Source organism: Perca flavescens, chromosome 9, assembly GCF_004354835.1.
Source record: "Perca flavescens isolate YP-PL-M2 chromosome 9, PFLA_1.0, whole genome shotgun sequence".
Taxonomy (NCBI): Eukaryota; Metazoa; Chordata; class Actinopteri; order Perciformes; family Percidae; genus Perca; species Perca flavescens.
The window spans coordinates 19,667,951-19,685,887 of record NC_041339.1 but is presented as its reverse complement, the minus strand read 5'-3'; the positions used below and the strand labels follow the sequence as shown (position 1 = coordinate 19,685,887).

Genomic DNA, 17,937 nt, shown 5'->3' with positions numbered 1-17,937 from the left:
AGAAGAAAAATTACAATTAAAATTAAATGAAAACAATAACAAACCAAGCAAATGGCTGCTTAAGTGCTGCTGTTGTTTAAAGTCCTTCAGTCTCTGCCTCTATTAGAGGCCTGAGGATGACTTCTTTCCTGTAGGAGAAGCGTGTGAGTTTGACCCTCTGGTAAATCCTCTCCCTGCGCTGCAGCAGGCGGTAAAGAGACAGGGTGAACTTAGCCAGCGCCAGTGTGCACGTGATCTCCACCACCAGCAGCGTGGTGTAGATCATCATCTGAGATTTGCACCCCTGATCTTTGTTTCTATACCGATCCGTGAAGGAAGGTGATGGCTCCTGAATGAGGGGCTCCATGAGACAGGTAAAGGTCACTGGAGTAGTTTGTGGAGGAGCCGTCGTTGTTTGGGTAGTAGCTGGTTGGGTAGTCATGAGTGTGGTGGTTGTGGGCATAGTTGTATAAGGTATAGTTGTTGAAGGTGTAGTTGTGGTCATAGTGGTTGTTGGTGCAGTTGTTGTGGGTGCGGTTGTTGTTAGAGTAGTTGTGGTTGTTGTTAGAGTAGTTGTGGGTGTGGGTGTTGTTAGAGTAGTTGTGGGTGTGGTTGTTGTTGTTAGAGTAGTTGTGGGTGTGGGTGTTGTTAGAGTAGTTGTGGGTGTGGTTGTTGTTGTTAGAGTAGTTGTGGGTGTGGGTGTTGTTAGAGTAGTTGTGGGTGTGGTTGTTGTTGTTAGGTGTTGTTAGGGTGTTGTTGTTTGTGGGTGTGGGTGTTGTTAGAGTAGTTGTTAGAGTAGTTGTGGGTGTGGGTGTTGTTAGAGTAGTTGTGGGTGTGGGTGTTGTTAGAGTAGTTGTGGGTGTGGGTGTTGTTAGAGTAGTTGTTAGAGTAGTTGTGGGTGTTGTTAGAGTAGTTGTGGGTGTGGGTGTTGTTAGAGTAGTTGTGGGTGTTGTTGTAGTAGTTGTGGGTGTGGGTGTTGTTAGAGTAGTTGTGGGTGTGGTTGTTTGCAGAACAGTAGTTGGTATTGTGGTTGTGGCTAGTGGTGTGGTTGTAAGGATGGTGGTAGATAGTTCTGTGGTTGGGAGTGTAGTAATGGTTGTGGTGGTGGTTGGTGTTGTAGGAAGTGGTGTTGTAGTAGTAAGGGTGGGAGTTTTGGTTGTGGGGGGAAGGGTGGGGCAAATAAATTGATCCTCTGTTAATGATTTGATTTCCTGCCCTTTTAGAGCTTCTGGATACTCACAGACAGCACGAGACACAATCTTGTCAGAGTTTGCCTTCATCCAGAGATGAAGATGTATCAGATTACAGTCACAGTGCCAAGGGTTGTCATTGAGGTGAAGTTTTTTCAGTTTCGTTAAAGGCTCAAAAATTTCCTCAGGAAGCGTCTGGAGGTTGTTGTGAGCTAGCTTGAGTGTGATCAGTGAGTGTAGCTTTTCAAACACATCTGCGCCCAGCAACTTTATCTTGTTGTTCAGTAGATTTAGCTCTATTAGCTTCTCAGGGCCTTCAAAGTACTCAGCATTCAAGGTGACAAAGTGATTTTTAGACAGATCTAACTTCTTGAGTTTCTTCAGAGGACTGAATATTTCTTTAGGAAGAGTGCTGAGATCATTTTGACTGAGGCTTAATTCTGTCAATTTAGGCATTTCTCCAAAGAGCACAGGTGGTAGACTAGTCAGTTTATTTTTTTGTAGGGTCAGCGTTTTGAGCTGAGGGAAGCCAACAAAGAATCCTTGAGGTAAACCAGTCAGAAGGTTACTATCCAAAAGTATCTTACTTAGCTTGTCTTTATGGGGAAATAGATTAGGTGACAATTCGGTTATTTGGTTTCCCTGCAAGCCAATTTCCTTCAAGTTTGGCAAATTCTGAAAAATCTCATCAGGAATGGTGGTCAGTTGATTGTCATAAAGCCGTAGTTTCTCCAGCTTGTTTAAGTTTGAGAACCAGTCTGAAGATACAGCGGAGAGATTGTTTTTAGCTAAATGGAGCAGCATAAGGTTCTCGAGACCATCAAAGGTCCCATCTTCAATTGATTCAATCTCATTTGCATATAACCAGAGCTCGTTTACTTTGTTAAGGCCATCAAACCAGCCTTTCTGCAGACTACGGAGCTTGTTTGACTTTAGTATAACCCTCTCCAGGTTGCTGAGGTCTTTAAAGACTCCCACTGGGATCAACGTTAATGGAGTGTTGGAGATCTCAATGTACTTGAGGTTTACCAAACCTTCAAAAGCTTCTGGCTCAATAGATGTTGTGTTGGTGTTAATGAACTCCACCTTTTCGAGCTGTGGGTTTTCAACAAAGGCTGCTTTGGGGATTGTTTGAATCTGGCTATCCAGAAAGAAAACCTCTGTCACACTCTGTCTCAGGGTGCGTGGGATTTCCGTCACAGATAAACCGAAAACATGCTGGTTTTCTTTGGGGCAGTCTGTCTCCTTTGCACATTGGTTTTGAGACAATGAAGACTCAAACAGTAATAACAGACAAAGAACAATGATTTCTCCTCTTGACATGCTTATTCACTATGAAAAGAAAAAAGTGATAAATACGTTAAATAAAATTGAGTAGATTTAACTTGGACTTTGTATACAGTTTAGAAGTTAGTTTAATGTATAATATATCTTATCGTATCGGTAACATCGTAAAAAGCTTTTCTATGTCAAGTTATTATTAAATGTGATGTTGCAGAAAAATGCCAAAACCTACCTTATTATTTCCTTTCCAAGAATGAAACAGGTTGTTGCAGCAATGAGGAGACACAAACAAGCTCAGTCTCATTAGTTATCTTCTGTATCAATGCTGGCCAGCCGGCCTCTGTAAAGTGTGTGTCACATGTGAGGCGTGGTCTAACACACTTCTGCAGCTTGAGATAAGAGAATTCATACATTTCAACAGCATCCACAAATTTTTGTTTTCAATAGTCTGAATATTCTAGATTAAAGTAACGTATAAAACAGAGCCCTCTGCCATCACTAGGTACAAATTTATTGAATGTTGATTTTACATTTGATGGATGATTAAGCTTTCACTGCTGACTCTTAAGACTGCACTACCTACCATCTGACATGTTAGGTATGTTAGGTTATTCACCACGGACAGTAGCCTTGTGAGACCGTCCTGATCTCGCAAGCTCCAGTTTTCCACTTACAGATCAGTCTGGCATCTTGAGATAGAGAAAATTTGGAGCCGTTCGCCAAACGACCGGTCCAATCAGCGTTGGTTTTGAGGCGGGATAGGTGGTGATAGACAGATGGTTTATCCAATCAGCTAACCAGTATTTTCGTTACACAAACGGCAAATATCCTTTACCGACATGTTGCTTGCTTGCTGAGCTAACGAGCTATGCTCTGCCTGCAGCAGCAGGGGCGGGCTTGTGGTTGTATTTTCATATGCTTCGTGGATCTGATTGGTTGATTTGGCCCGTCTATCACCAACATAGGTGATAGACAGATGGTTCATCCAATCAGCTAACCAGTATTTTCGCCCCTTCCCAAAAGTTCTCCAACGGAAAGTTCCCAGATGGATATGCCGAGCAAATGCGAAGCAATCCATCTGGCGGAGTCAGGTTACACGGACAGTAGCATAAACAGATAAAAGCTTGATTATTATTCATCATTCATGTACACTCTCTAAAAATACTCTATGTTATATAAACATTTTGAAAATATGTATCTGTTCACACATCAGGAAAAGCCAAAACTTCTATTTTACATGCCTTTATGTACATGTTTGTTGATTATGTTTTGTTTTAACTTCCTTCCTAGAACATTGTTATTGAAGCAGTTTGTAGTGAAACAAAATAGCGGAATAAGAACTAGAGGCACAATAAGTGGTAATTGTATAGCGGCAAAACGTAGAACAACATTTGGTCAGACATCATTTTCAGTAAGAGGCATAAAATTGTGGAACGCTTTACCATCAGAAATTAAAACATTGACAGAACTCAAGGTTTTTAATACACATTTAAAGCAGTGGCTGAAACTGAAACAACTCTGTGAACATTGACTGTACTAGATACAACACAATTTATACAAACATAATGTTGCATATGTTAGCATGCACAGACATATGCACACTTTTGTGTAATGTAGAAATATATTGGGTTTAGAATAAGAATGTCCTGTAGCCTGGGATGACCTCGCTGTCTCCTCCTGTCTGGCATCTGTAAGATAAGACGGGTTCAAATTTAGTGGAGCAAAAGTGCTCCTGATTTGTTTAATAAACAATTGGAACAGAATGCACCTAATGAAATCTCTTAAAGGAACAGACAATCTTTAGGCCATGAGAGAAGAAGAGAATGAGAGTGATCCCAAGGCTAGCGCGCAACTTCTCTATCTTCTTAGAGACAGAAAGTCTGAGTGATATCCAACCAATTGGCGGCCCAAACGCAATGGCGGGAAGAGGAACCTGAAGATGAATAAAAGAATAGGGAAAAGGAAGGTCCAAGGTCAGACCCGGAAAGACTTTGTTGGTGGTTAGGGAGAGAAAGTCTCGAAGGAGCGGCTGATCTATATGCATATGAAATATCTGTTTTCAATATCATTTTACTAAAGATTGTTATAGTTTAACTGAACAAATCCTGAGTATTCATTTCTTGGTCTGCCTTTCAACGAACACAAAATTAAAGGGGAAACTTTCAGAAGTGACCGGTGGTTCTTAAAAGACTTTGGCTTTTTGAGCCAGAGTAGAATCAGTCGCTTTTTTTCCTACAGTTCTTGTACTGTTAAATGTGTCTAAACTCTGTTTTATAGTGATTTCTACATTCATTTAAGTCCATATTTTATTTCATATATGGGATGTATTTATTGTATGTATTTTAAATAGTTATACATTTTTAAATTAATACTCTGTAATTTCTGTTTTAATTTTAAAAGCCTAACCAGGGACAGGGGTTGCAAATTAGTCATGGCTATAAACCTGTATGCATGGCATCTACTTTGTATTCTTTATAAAGCAATGTTCTATGCATTTTTCCCTGTCAAATAAACCTTAAATTAAAAAAAAAAATTAAACAATTAGACATACATTACGGCATTTTTTACTGATTTGATTTGGCAGGCATCAGTAACTGCAGGCAAAGCAAAGGGTGGAATACTTGGCTTTTGTCCAAATGTTTCAAACTTTTTCTGACTTTCTTCCATTAGATGGCAGTATTTTGTGTATAACTGATTAAATGGAGAGGAAAGTAGACATAAGTCAGATAGGTGGCTGTTGTTATTACCAGTGATAAATGTACACCATCACTACATTGCAAAATAAATACAGATTGCTGTGAATGCCACCAAGCAACAAGTTTCTGGTGCAGTATCATGCTGTTCCTTCTTCCCTTCACCATGACCACTTTTAAAATTACTCAGTTTGAACTTCTCTTTGTTATTCTGAAAATCCCACAAAATGATTTGGTATAATCAACATAATCAGAAACATACAGTTGATTAAAAATGTTGTGATCACAACGTCCTGCAAAACGTAGACCACAGCATACTGACAAATAACATCATCTTAAATACTTTTAGATGTGTTAATGTATTTTTTCTCATGTAATGTACAACACAGTATGTCATTGTAACTTCCAATTTTTATAACTTAACCTGTATGTGTAGGTAAACTCATTTTCAGAAGCATTTGGGGAGTTTTATCCTCCTCTACACTCCTAAAAAAAATAGGTCGATATCGAATAATTTGCTATAGATTCAGGAAGGGAAGCTTGCATGTAATAACACTTAGTTCAGTAAATGATTTACACTATGTACAATTTATCCCACTAAAATAGTGCATTTATTCATTGTATAGTAGCATTTGGTATTGCAAGTGTGTAAACTATAGGATGAATTGTGTTACAGTGGAGTCAAAATGACATGATTTGATTTTTCATGGATACCATTTTGCAAAAGAAAGTAAAACCGTCTCCTCAACGTATTGTTGTTAGCACAAAAGCAATTGTCAAACTGCAATTATTAATACTGGATAATAGACAATACTGAATTCAGTTTTAATTCTACTAGAAGAAGTCACAGTGTTTCAGTGCATCTGAGCTAACATTCACCAAAATGTCCAGTTTGTCCACAAGATGGCAATGTGGGTGTTTTTACCATTAGTACATACAATTTCTGTTTTTACAGCACAAATGAAGATGAATACTGGCTGGTAATTGTGATCATTAAAAGTTCATTAAAAGCTAATGAATTCAAAGGTTTACTTGTCTGTTCTAGCTGGTACATCTGAATGAAGTGGTTCTTTCTGTTGTCTTTTAGGCTCAAATATTCACTCTGGGCTGCACATTTTCCAAGTAAACCATAGCAATCAGAGCAGTTTCCCCTTGGCTTTAAAAGTTCTTGGGTTGCGAATATTGGGTGGTCTAATCTACAGCACAGAGTTCTTATTTCTGCCGGCTATATTTCCCCTGCCTCTTTTGTTTCGCTTCCAGCACAAACAGCTGATGATCACAGTGCTGATGATGACGGTGGCCACTACTGCGATGACGATGAGAATGATCGAAGTATCATTTGAAACCGTTTCCTTCTCCCCTTGTCCACCGCTCGTAACCTCCATGTGCTCTGAGGTGAGGGTAGTCTTGACAGCAGGTGAGGAAGTGCTTTGTCTAGTTGGAGGAGTGTGGGGTTTTCTCCTTTTCTCTGTTGAGGTCAACACAGGCTGCTCTGTAGAGCTGAGAGGCAGGAAGTTCTCAGCTGCCAGCAGAGCAATTACCTCACCGTTCCTACTGAAAGGTGTTTCACAGACCACAAGAGTTTGGTTGACCTTAGATTGGTGCTGTAACATCCAGTCTCTAAGTGGCAAAATATCCTTGTCACACCTCCAGGGGTTCTGCTGCAGGAGAACTTCCTTTGCTGCAGTGAGGGCATCTAGACTCTCCTGTGGCAGGTTGGGAAGGGAGTTATTTCGCAGGTCTATCTGTCCCAGGTTGCTCAGGCCCTGGAGAAAACCCAGAGGGAGGGAGCTTATGTCATTGTGCTCCAAGGAAATGTTGACCAGACTGGGCAGACCTTGGAAGGTCCCAGCTTGCAGGGTTGTGAGCAGATTGGTGTGAAGGGATACCTCTCCCAGCTGCTCCAACCCTCCAAAGGCCCTTTTTGATACATAGCTGATCCGGTTGCGACTGATTACCAGGAGATGCAACTGAGTCAAGTTCCTGAATGTGTCATCCTCCAAACGGCTCAGCTTGTTGTCATACAGCCACAACTCCTTCAGGGCCATGGGCCCAAACACTCCTGGTCCCAGACTCTCCAGTTGATTTTCATACAGGGAGATCTGGGAAAGGAGGGGCAGGTTTAATAAGATCCCTTGTGGAAGAGATGTGAGCCTGTTGTTGGAGAGGAACAGTTTCCGGAGTTTCAAAGTCTTGGAGAACAGGTCAGGGTGCATATGAGTAATTAGATTGTCATGTAGAGATAGTTCCTCCAGGTCTTTAAGGTCATCCAAACTGCCAAGGGGGAGTTCCTGTAGCAAGTTTTTGTTAAGCCGTAAGGTTTTAAGCTTAGAAAGACCCTTGAAAGTTTCTCTCTGTAATTGACTGATAATGTTTCCAGAAAGAAAAAGGTACTGCAGTTCAGTAAGAGGATGAAATGTTTCCACAGGTACAGATGTGTAAAGGTTCTTACTGAGGTCCAGCACTTTCAGCTCTGCCAACGTGGAAAACCAGTTAGGGCGGAGTACAGAGAGCTTGTTGCTCTTCAGATTCAGATTCTCGAGCTTCTGAAGATTTTGGAACAAGGCCTCAGGGAGATCATGCAGTTCGGTGGTACTAAAGAGTAGGGCAACTAGGTTCGGAGTAAAATCAAACGTACCAGTGCGCACTTCCCTCAAAACAGTGTCTTTAATAACAAATGTGCTAAGGGAATTAGAGAAATCAGTCATGTCCTCTGGTTTCAGGAAGTTGATACTGCAATTCGAGAAGTAGAGGGCGTTAGTAGCAGATGGTACAGTTGTAGGGAAGTCAGAGAGGCCAACGCAGATGATTTTGGTTGCTTGACATTTACACCCATCTGGACATGCCCAAGCAGCAGTGTTGAGAAAACAGAGAAGTAGGAGCACATGTAGGGTCAGAGGCAGGTCCATTATTTAACCTAGAACAAAAGAAATGGCTATGTTACAGTCAAGGTTGGTAATGAATATTGTATCAGATAAACATGGACAGCAAAGGCTCTTGTAAACATGCATGGTCATTACATAGTGAATACCCCTTTTTTGTCCTTGAGGGGCACTCTACTGTTCCCTACTACAGAGAGTAGCCTACACACTGTGAAAGTTTTTTAATGCCCTCTGTGGCTCTGGAGGACTGGAGTCAAGTCCAAAAAAGATTTTCAAATTACATTACTTAACTTTCTTAGAATAATGCCAGTTACAAATGGAGGTGGGGTGTTTGAAAGTGCATTAACCAGAAAGGAAGGGCATAGCAAAAGATCTATCTAGCTGCATTAAGCAAGAGTTTATGGCTCTGTGCCTCCTGTGTCATGCCTGGCCGTGCCCAACGGTAAATTCAGATGTTCAGAATATGAAATTGCAAATTATTTTCTAAATAAAGTCAGGGTTAAATTAGTGAGCATGATGCAATTCACTGAACGCCGTTTAAACTCTTAAATTAACGATAGCCATACATAGCCTATAGTTGGCAGATTTGTGGATGTTAATGTTGTCTCCGTGATGTTAACATTTGTTGTTTATTTGATGAAACCTGCGATGACTTTAAATTTTTTTTAAATTAATGCTTTATTTGAAAATTCATAACAGTAAAAAAAAGGACAAGCGTAACATAAAAACTAGTGCTGTCAGTTCAACGCATTATTAACGGCGTTAACGCAAACCCATTTTAACGGCGTCAATTCTTTTGTCGCAAGATTAACGTTCTTTTTGGCCTAGCAAACTTTGTAGTTTTTTTCACAAGCTGTTGGAACAACTAGTAACGTTAGAAAAACTACAACACCACACTGGACCTAGCTAGACCGGAAACAAAACAACAGGCACGCCGCACACACTTGTTTGGGCTTGCGAGCCGGCCAAAGAATAGTAGGCTAACGTTACGTTTTGAGTGGATGGCGAGCGCAAGACGCCGAAATGGATGCCAATAAGATTCTGAATGGAAAGTTTACTTTAAAAAAGTTGCCAAATGGTTCCATTGACAAGACCAAATTGATCGGTGTGTTTTGTCATTGTGAACTGAGCTATCATCGCAGCACGTCCAGTCTGAAATACCACTTGATGGCCAAGCACACAGCTGATGCGAATTCTCCGCCCCCTCGTCAAAGCCAGGCGACAATGGATGACTTCAGACAGAAGCACATGGATACCACAACTAAGAACAAACTTACTGCAGCCATAGCTAAATGGGTCCAAGTGAGAATGTTAGTGTGAAATTGAACACTACAGTGTATGCCAATGTTGTTTTCGATAAAAAAACATTTGCACAAAGCAACCCAATCCACTTTTCCATGTTGATAAGAACATTAAAATGAGAAAAAATAATGGGACAAAAAGAAATCAAGGGAAATTTAGAATAGATAAAAATGTGCGATTCATTGCAATTAATTGCGAGTTAACTATGACATTAATGCGATTAATTACGATTAAATATTTTAATCGTTTGACAGCACTAATAAAAATGTATGCCAAGTGAAAAAAGTATAGCTCAACAATGAAGCCACCCCCATAACACTAAAATGAATACACTTACAATTATAACATCCGACCAGTGAAGAGTAGGCTACAATAAAAAGGTTTTCATGCCTCCCATTAGAAGGGGATCTGATATCTAAAATTTAACCATTAACCGTTAACCATTAACCATTATAGGCTAAATCTTTTTAATCTTCTATAATTTCGAAAGCTGCATTTATAGATATGAAATTTGACAAGAAACAATAGGATTAAAACAAAATATTGGTTAACCTCCTCCGTTCTGAAATCATAAAACATTTAAAACTGCATCAGCGTTTGACATTAAGCCGTATTACATTAGAAGGTCATTTCGTGGTCCAAAAGGCGCATCAATGCAGTGTAGGCCTCCTCAAGTGTAATATTGTGATTATACAACAACGGTTACCATCAAAATAAGTGGTAATCAATTCATATTGTGGAGCAATTTGCTCTTCAAATACAAAAAAACAAAAAACAGACAGGATTTCTAGTCCCTCCCTGTTTAGTCAGCCAGACAATTTGAGCTATAGTTTTCCCAAACTGAATAAATCCTGCCCGCATATAAACACAAAACTGCTTTGGTAGCTGTGTTGTAATTACATCGACATCTGCTGAAAAAATAATTGTATTCATTATCATGATTGCAAAAGTCGAAGCTCGGGGATGGCACCAGTTGGGAGGGCATGAGACTGGAAGTTTCCAGGCTGCAGCCATATACCCAACTCGCTTTAAGGAGAAATGTCTTGTGTCTTTGGAGCTTGACCTATACTAGCGAACAAAAGTCAGGTCTTGTTGGCCCAGCTGCTTTTATTTCTTCCGTTCTTTTTCAAATCTGTCTTTTGTACATTGAAATTGTATATGCTATAGCACTTGTTTGTTGTATTTTCACTTCTCTGCACTGCTCTCTGAGATTTGATGTACAGAAGTTGTCAGTTTCCAGGACAGTAAAAGAGGTGACTGTGGTCACTTGTTTCTCCTCTCACTGAAAGAACAGCCACAATGGGGATTCTCTGCACTTTAATTATCCCCACCATAATAATGCAACTCTAATTAGTAACAGTGCCTACATGTTTCAGCCTTAGCATTCTTGTTTAAACCAAAAATGAAAAATTTGCATAAATTGATCCAGTGTTGTACTTTGATGCCTGTTGCTAGTCGCCAACATGGTTGGCTGGTAAAATCACCATGCTAAGCAGTCTTTTGGCATCAAAAACATTTACTCGATTTTTGTTCAACAGCAATTTTGGAGCTCACATATACATTTAGCTGCATAATGTTTTTTAGAAGTAAATCCCCAAACCGCAGATGTCCTCATTGAATGTGGACATGGTGTTTGTGTTGTGTCTACAGTGCATTTAAACATGACACGTGACTGCCTGCACATGTTTGAGGCTGTGTAGGAGGCTGTGCTCGCTGTTTGTTATGGCACAGGAGGCTCCAAAGGCAAAGCTGTGCCAACACAATGACCTGCTTCTCCATACAAATCCATTTAAAGTTCTGCAACTTAAGGTTGGCAAGCATGAGTTGTTTCTCACTGACTAAGGGGTATTAGGGTGCAGAGAGAGTCTTTCCAAGGAAATAACTTTCTAAAGAGGCCAGTACGTCCCTTAAATGAGCTCAGCCACAGATGTACCAGATTTATTTATTTTCTTTTTTTTCTTTCTTTCTTTCTTTTTTTCATCCTTTCTTTTTGTTTTGTTTTGTTTTTCACATCAAAGATAGAGGGTCATAAAATACATTATTGTGCATCACAGCCATTTCCATTTTCAATACATGTACTCATGTATGCTTTCATGTGGTACTTTGGTCCCTGCTGTGAGAGAAAAAAATGCCATTCTTTATTCCCAACCCTACCAGTACTTCTACTTTTTTTTAAAGATAATTTTTTCTGGGAATTTTCAGCCTTTATTTTTGACAGGACAGCTGAAGACATGAAAGAGGAGAGAGAGGGGGAATGACATGCAGCAAAGGGCAGCAGGTTGCAGTCAAACCCTGGCCCGCAGCATCGAGGACTAAACCTCTATATATAGGCGTCTGCTCTACCAACCGAGCTGTCCGGGCACCCCCGTACTCCTACTTTAAACGTACAATATGTAACTTTCTGCCGCTAGGGGTCTCTCAACCAAAACAATGGACGGTAAAACTGGACTTTTGATGACGCTGGGAAGTTGCGTGGAATCATGGGGGTTTTAGTGTTAAACACCTTCGCTGCCGGTTAGAATGCATCAGTTCCTTTTATATATGTCAATGATCAGTTCACGGACGAGTTTACCCATTCAAGTTTATTCACGTTACGTTTATTCATGTTATTTTAATAAAATAGCTGCAGTTTCCCCAACATAATTACGTTTTTCTTGATTAGATTTTTATTTGTAGCTGACCAGTTAGCTAGTGAGCCAGCAAGCTAACAGTAGCCAGCAGCTAAAACACAAAATATTTCACATATCAATGTCACCTTTTGGATGGTTTCAACACCGGGGCGGACGGGGTTTGTTGTAACGCTAGCTAGCTACTAAACGAGGCTGAGAGACGGGTGTGGGTGGGGATTGTCGGGGAAATCTCCGCGATAGCGAGCCAGGACGTTCGATGCCTGTTGTGCAGCAGCAGAACATCTCCCAGCTGCCCGGAATTATCTCCCCTTCACTTTTCAATAATCTTAATTTTTCGTTTTGGTGCTTAACCCACCTTTTGTCGGGTTAATTTAGCTAACCGTAAAGACAGCTAAACGCAAAGGGGGAGAAATTCGGCACATAGCTACACCGGTAGCGCTACGGTAGGGTGACTAGATTTCCCGGAGCTAAAACCGGGACATTTTGCACGTGACCGTAGTGCTCGTGCACGCACACGCTTTTTTGAACATGTGCCAGCCCAGGTCAGACATATCCACAGACAGTAACTTCATTATTTTGATCGTAGGCTCCTCATCTAATAATAGTGTTTTTTCCTGTAAAATTAACAAAAATGCAGCAACAGCCTTTTTCAGTTTAGTGTGAGATTTATGTTGAGATTTTTTGAAGTGTTATTTATTCCAATAACACCAAAAGAATTAAAATTATTTATTGAAAATTTTGAGCATAATTTTTATGCATACATTTCTACCTTTTTCTGAATCAACGTATACTGCAACCTGCAAATATCTGTAGCTTAGGCATCATTTAGGCTACTCCTCCTTCCTGTTTGGCGTCTTTGGTAAGTAACCTCCTTAAATGTGCATATGACAATTATTCACCTCAATGATACATTAATTCATTTTAATTTATAATAGACCCCTGGACTGTAATATTTCAGATGTGTTTGAGCAAGATTTCTGCTCATGTCCAAAACTTTGTGCACCTTCAAAATACAGTATATGTGTTCTCTGTGATTTGGAGGAGACGATGAGTCGTGACATTGAGAAAAATAAAGTTAGGTTAGTAGAGAAGAATAAAGAATAAAGTCACTATATTTCAGAAACTAATCTATACCTGCACCATATAGTCTGCTGTGCATTACGTGATTGCTTTGCTGATACAGCAGATCTCAGACCTCCTGACTGACACAGAGTCCCGTTTGGGTCTCTGGTCTCTGAATGAGACAAATAGTTTAGCTAGAGAAGTAACTGAACACTGCTCTACATCGGAGGTGGAAAACGGAAACTACAGAAATAAACGGGGCACAAACGCAACACATCTACCGCAGCATGCCCACAGCTGAGCGCGTCCATAAACCTGAAGCTGCGCTGCATTTTACAGAAAGAGTGGGCACAAGCAGGTCTGCTTCAGAGCTCCGTGTGTCTGAGTCTGAACCATAGACTGGAAACATCACGTCACAGGAACTTCAAACTAAATCATTAGCATTGCGCTCCTAAACTTTGTGTTGATGGCATCAATGTATTACACTGATTTGGCTAGGATTCCTCCCAAAACTTCACCCGGCTTTCCTCACGGAGAGACGGTTGCTAGGTGTTATCATAGACGGGTGTTATCAACAAATACAGCATAGTCGGACCCCGCACGTAGCTGCCCGTTCTATTCGCCTCGGAAAAATAAATGGACAAAGTTACATTCGGGGCTAAACTCAAAAGATTCGGGGCTGAAGACCCGGCAAAATCGGCTGACGCCGCTCCTGGTGTAAACCGGGACATTTTAGCGTCCCGACAGGCTTTTGTCGGGACTCGGGACAAACAATTGAAAATCGGGACTGTCCCGGTCAAATCGGGACGTCTGGTCACCCTACGCTACGGAGATGTAGCCTATAGCTACCGCTATGGATGTTGCCGCTGTGACTAGGTGCTGGGTCTGATATAGTCTGTTTCCCGACGTTTAATTAAACTGCCGTTAGCGTCGTAAGCACCAGGCACTGGAGATAAGTTCTGGCCGGGGTTTGCTGTAATGAAAGTAGCTGGCTGATAGCTGACTTGGGGCTAACGGTAACTAGCTAGCTATATGTCCCGGGGCTGTTGTCAGCTGTCATCCCGACTGAGTCTCTCTGCGCCGGGGGAGTGAGGCAGACAGACCGGGGTGTGCTACTTTGGCTAAATTAGCATCAGATTAATCGTCTATCTATACAGCTAACGTTAACGTTACTAGTGAAGTTATTTGTGGGTTAGCTCAGTCCTGTTAGCTGTGGTCGAAACAGTCATATAAAAATAACTTTATTAGCATGTTGAACGATGTTGTAACCTCATAATGTTACCCATAAACGTTAGCACATTGTAGTAACGTCAAGCCGGTATCGATATTGAACTTTCAAAATAGATAAGGTCTCTGTTGTATTACTGTGATAAAAAGTGGGATGTAATTAATCACAAAATGATGCTGTATGGCAAAAAAAAAAGCAGTATTACGGTTACAAGTATTTTTTTCTGTGACATTGTATGATTTACAATGTACTTACGATCATATCATGGCGCAGTAGATATGACGCATGCCTTTGGTGCGTTAGACACGGGTTCGATTCCCGCTGCGATACATCAACCAATGTGTCCCTGAGCAAGACACTTAACCCCTAGTTGCTCCAGAGGTGTGCGACCTCTGACGTATGTAGCAATTGTAAGTTGCTTTGGATAAAAGCGTCAGCTAAATGACATGTAATGTAATTTACAATTACTCCTGAACGTATATGGTTCTGACGGAAGTTAGAGTAACTGGAGGGTGAAAGGTTTATATGACGCCACTGACGGGCGACTAAAGGAAACGTGCCGTGTCTGAAAATAAAATAACAGATTTCTCTGGGTTTGACATTTGGTGGAAACATTTGGGATAGTGTAAGAACACAACTCATCAAAATATATAACATAGGTATGGTCATTTTTAGAAATTTTAAAGCAGAAATGTTACATATTGTACCTTTAACAGTACTCATTACTTTAACTGCTACTATCAATAACCCTAACCCTTAGTAAAATTACTTATAACTTTCCTTCATATTTGTTCGAATGAGGTTTTGTGGGTCGACTCCCACCGGTTTCATCACAAAATCAACTAAACCTAACAGCTAGACACATGTTTCCTCTTGGGTATTATAACATCCCAGTCCAACCAAAACCAATGTCTGCTCCCGACTGGGAGAACCTGGAATGCCCTGCAGTACAGTGTAATGGCTAAAACATTTCCTGTTCACCATTAATTGCTTTGATTTGTTTCCCCCCTTGCCACAGCTGAAGGATCAGCACTTTGTCTGTTTCATGAAAAGACTGATCGTAAAGTGGGGAACTGTACTGCCAGAGTACAGAATGCAAGCCACAGAACTTAATTCATGTTTTGTATAAAATCTTTTGATTATCACATATTTATCTAACATACTGAATTATTAAGACTTTAGTTATCTAACATAAACCACATTTTCAAAAAAACGAAAATGTCATGAAATTCAGTTCAAACTAAGAATCTTAAAGGCATTATTGTACTTTACACAGGAATACACACATGATGTAACAAAAGTAAGGCTTGAATGAATTATGTACAGAAGGTTGTATTTTAAATATACAAGTAAAAGAGATTACACAAAGTTATTGCCGTTATAACTTATTGATCGTTATCCTTATTTTTATTTAGGCTCAGATTGATTTCATCATGTAATCTTTTTGCCTCATTATTATTGACAAGTCTGTTATAAGTACCTATAGAATACCAGTATTCTGTTAAGCAGGACAGCATGCAATTTTGACATTACTTACCTCCTGTAATGTTTGACGATTGAATGATCACAGACAGTGAGTTGGTGGTCTTTTATGTACGTCCTCCCTTCCTTCTTGCTTCACAAGTCCTCTTATGAAAGTTTCCAGCACCGTCTAAACTCTCACACCATCACATGTTCCTGTTCTTCGTCATCACTGAGCCCTGAGCTCTGAGCTCACAAAATCTGCAGATCTTTTTTCTGAGGCTTCAGTACTGCGGTCATAGCCAGCCGACACTCGGATCTCCGTGGTCAAATCAGCCGACGTTGAAATTGTAGTGCACTTATATACTAGTACTTTTGGTATGCATTTAGACGGCGCAGATCGACGGTTTTAGCAAAGTTAGCGGTAAATAGACATGGGACTACTTCCGCTTTTCAAAATAAGGTGTCAAGAAAGTTTATATATAAAGTACACAAAAATAAGATTATTTGATTATATTTACAAGAAATAAAAACTAACATTTTTACTGTATACATTTTGAGATTTTATAAAGTAATTGTCTCACATTTCTACCTTCAAATCTGAAACTCCAGGGGTTAACAACTATTTTGCTCCATAAATCCAGTCAATGACTAAAAACACTTATAATTAAAATCTAACAATTTAACTGTATGAATATGGAGGGTTTCCAAGTAAAGTTCAACATTTTAACTATAAATTGATTTATAATCGGAAATTATAGGTGCAATAAAACGACGTTGCTCCATAATTCCAGGCAATGATATATATAGATAGATAGATATATTTGAGTATAGGACATCTCTGACTACACCCTTACTGAAAATCAAACAATTTTACTGTATAAATATGGAGATTTTTCAAAGTAAAATTTCAATTCAATTTTATTTATAGTATCAAATCATAACAGAGTTATCTCGAGACACTTTACAGATGGAGTAGGTCTAGACCACACTCTATAATTTACAAAGCCCCAACAATTACAGTAATTCCCTCAAGAGCAAGCATTGGAAGCAGTGGCTTCCCTTTTAGGAAGAAACCTCGGCAGACCCAGACTCTTGGTAGGCGGTGTCTGACGGGGCCGGTTGGGGGTGTGATGGCGATAATAGTCGCATTGAAGATAGTGGAACAGTGACTTTGAAGGTAGTCGTTGTAGTTCATGTCACAGCAGGGCGTTGCGGGATGAAACGTGGCGCTGCAGAGCACGGGTGGGTGCAGCAGACGCAGCAGGACGCGGCCGGGCGTTGAAGAAGAAACATAAGGACTCCGGGGAGTAAACTCCCCAGAGCTAGGTTAGTAACAAGCAGTTCTGGGACAGGATGCATACAAAAGGAAACGAATGAAAACATTGATGAGAGGCTGTACTGGCCTGCCTCCCTCTACTCTCACTATATTATTGATTATATGATCAATAAATCTGATGACTATGAAGAGAAGCAGGTGGGCCGGGTTAGGCGGACGCTGCAACTCCTCACTTCTTAACTATAAGCTTTATCAAAGAGGAGAGTTTTCAGTTTATTCTTAAATGAGGTGATGGTGTCTGCCCCCCTAACCCAGACTGGGAGCTGGTTCCACAGGAAAGGAGCCTGGTAGCTGAAGGCTCTTGCTCCCATTCTACTTTTGGAGACTCTAGGAACCACAAGTAACTCTGCATTCTGGGAGCGCAGTGCTCTAGTGGGACAATAAGGTACTAAGAGCTGTTCTAGATAGGATGGTGCTTGACCATTTAGGGCTTTGTAGGTCAGGAGAAGGACTTTAAAGTCAATCCTGTATTTTACAGGAAGCCAATGCAGAGAAGCTAAAAATCCCATACCTCTACCGTTAAATGACTAAAAATATGAAACTAGAGGTGCTATAAAAAGGCTTTGCTCCATAATTCCAGACAATGACTGATATATTTGAGTATAGGACATCTCAAACTACACCCTTAGTGAAAATCAAAATTTTTTACTGCATAATTTTGGAGATTTTATCAAGTAAATGTCCCACATTTATGCGGTAAAATGACCTCAAATCTGAAACTGGAGGTGCTATAAAAAGACACCGGCATATACTAAACCAGAATACTTGCATGTTGGGATGACTGTTATTCTTCTCTAAGAAAAGTTGCTTTTTGCAATTATCTGCAGCACACTACTCTCATATGTCATGTATCTCTACTTTCCCTTGCTCAATTCCTTCATATTAAG

The 17,937-nt window shown here is 40.3% G+C and overlaps 2 protein-coding genes across 2 annotated transcripts; both read right to left on the bottom strand.

Annotated features, from left to right (window-relative positions):
- Nucleotides 1–296: 296 nt before the first annotated feature.
- LOC114561653 (leucine-rich repeat-containing protein 15-like) lies at nt 297–2,757 on the bottom strand. Its single transcript, XM_028587722.1, has 2 exons — nt 2,686–2,757; nt 297–2,501 (listed from the first exon to the last, which is right to left on the bottom strand). Exon 2 carries the CDS (start codon nt 2,490–2,492, stop codon nt 297–299), a length of 2,196 nt encoding a protein of 731 aa, XP_028443523.1. The 5' UTR covers nt 2,493–2,501; nt 2,686–2,757.
- Nucleotides 2,758–3,912: 1,155 nt separating this feature from the next.
- On the bottom strand, nt 3,913–16,095 carry lrrc15 (leucine rich repeat containing 15). Its single transcript, XM_028588341.1, has 2 exons — nt 15,788–16,095; nt 3,913–8,063 (listed from the first exon to the last, which is right to left on the bottom strand). Exon 2 carries the CDS (start codon nt 8,053–8,055, stop codon nt 6,343–6,345), a length of 1,713 nt encoding a protein of 570 aa, XP_028444142.1. The 5' UTR covers nt 8,056–8,063; nt 15,788–16,095; the 3' UTR covers nt 3,913–6,342.
- Nucleotides 16,096–17,937: the final 1,842 nt, after the last annotated feature.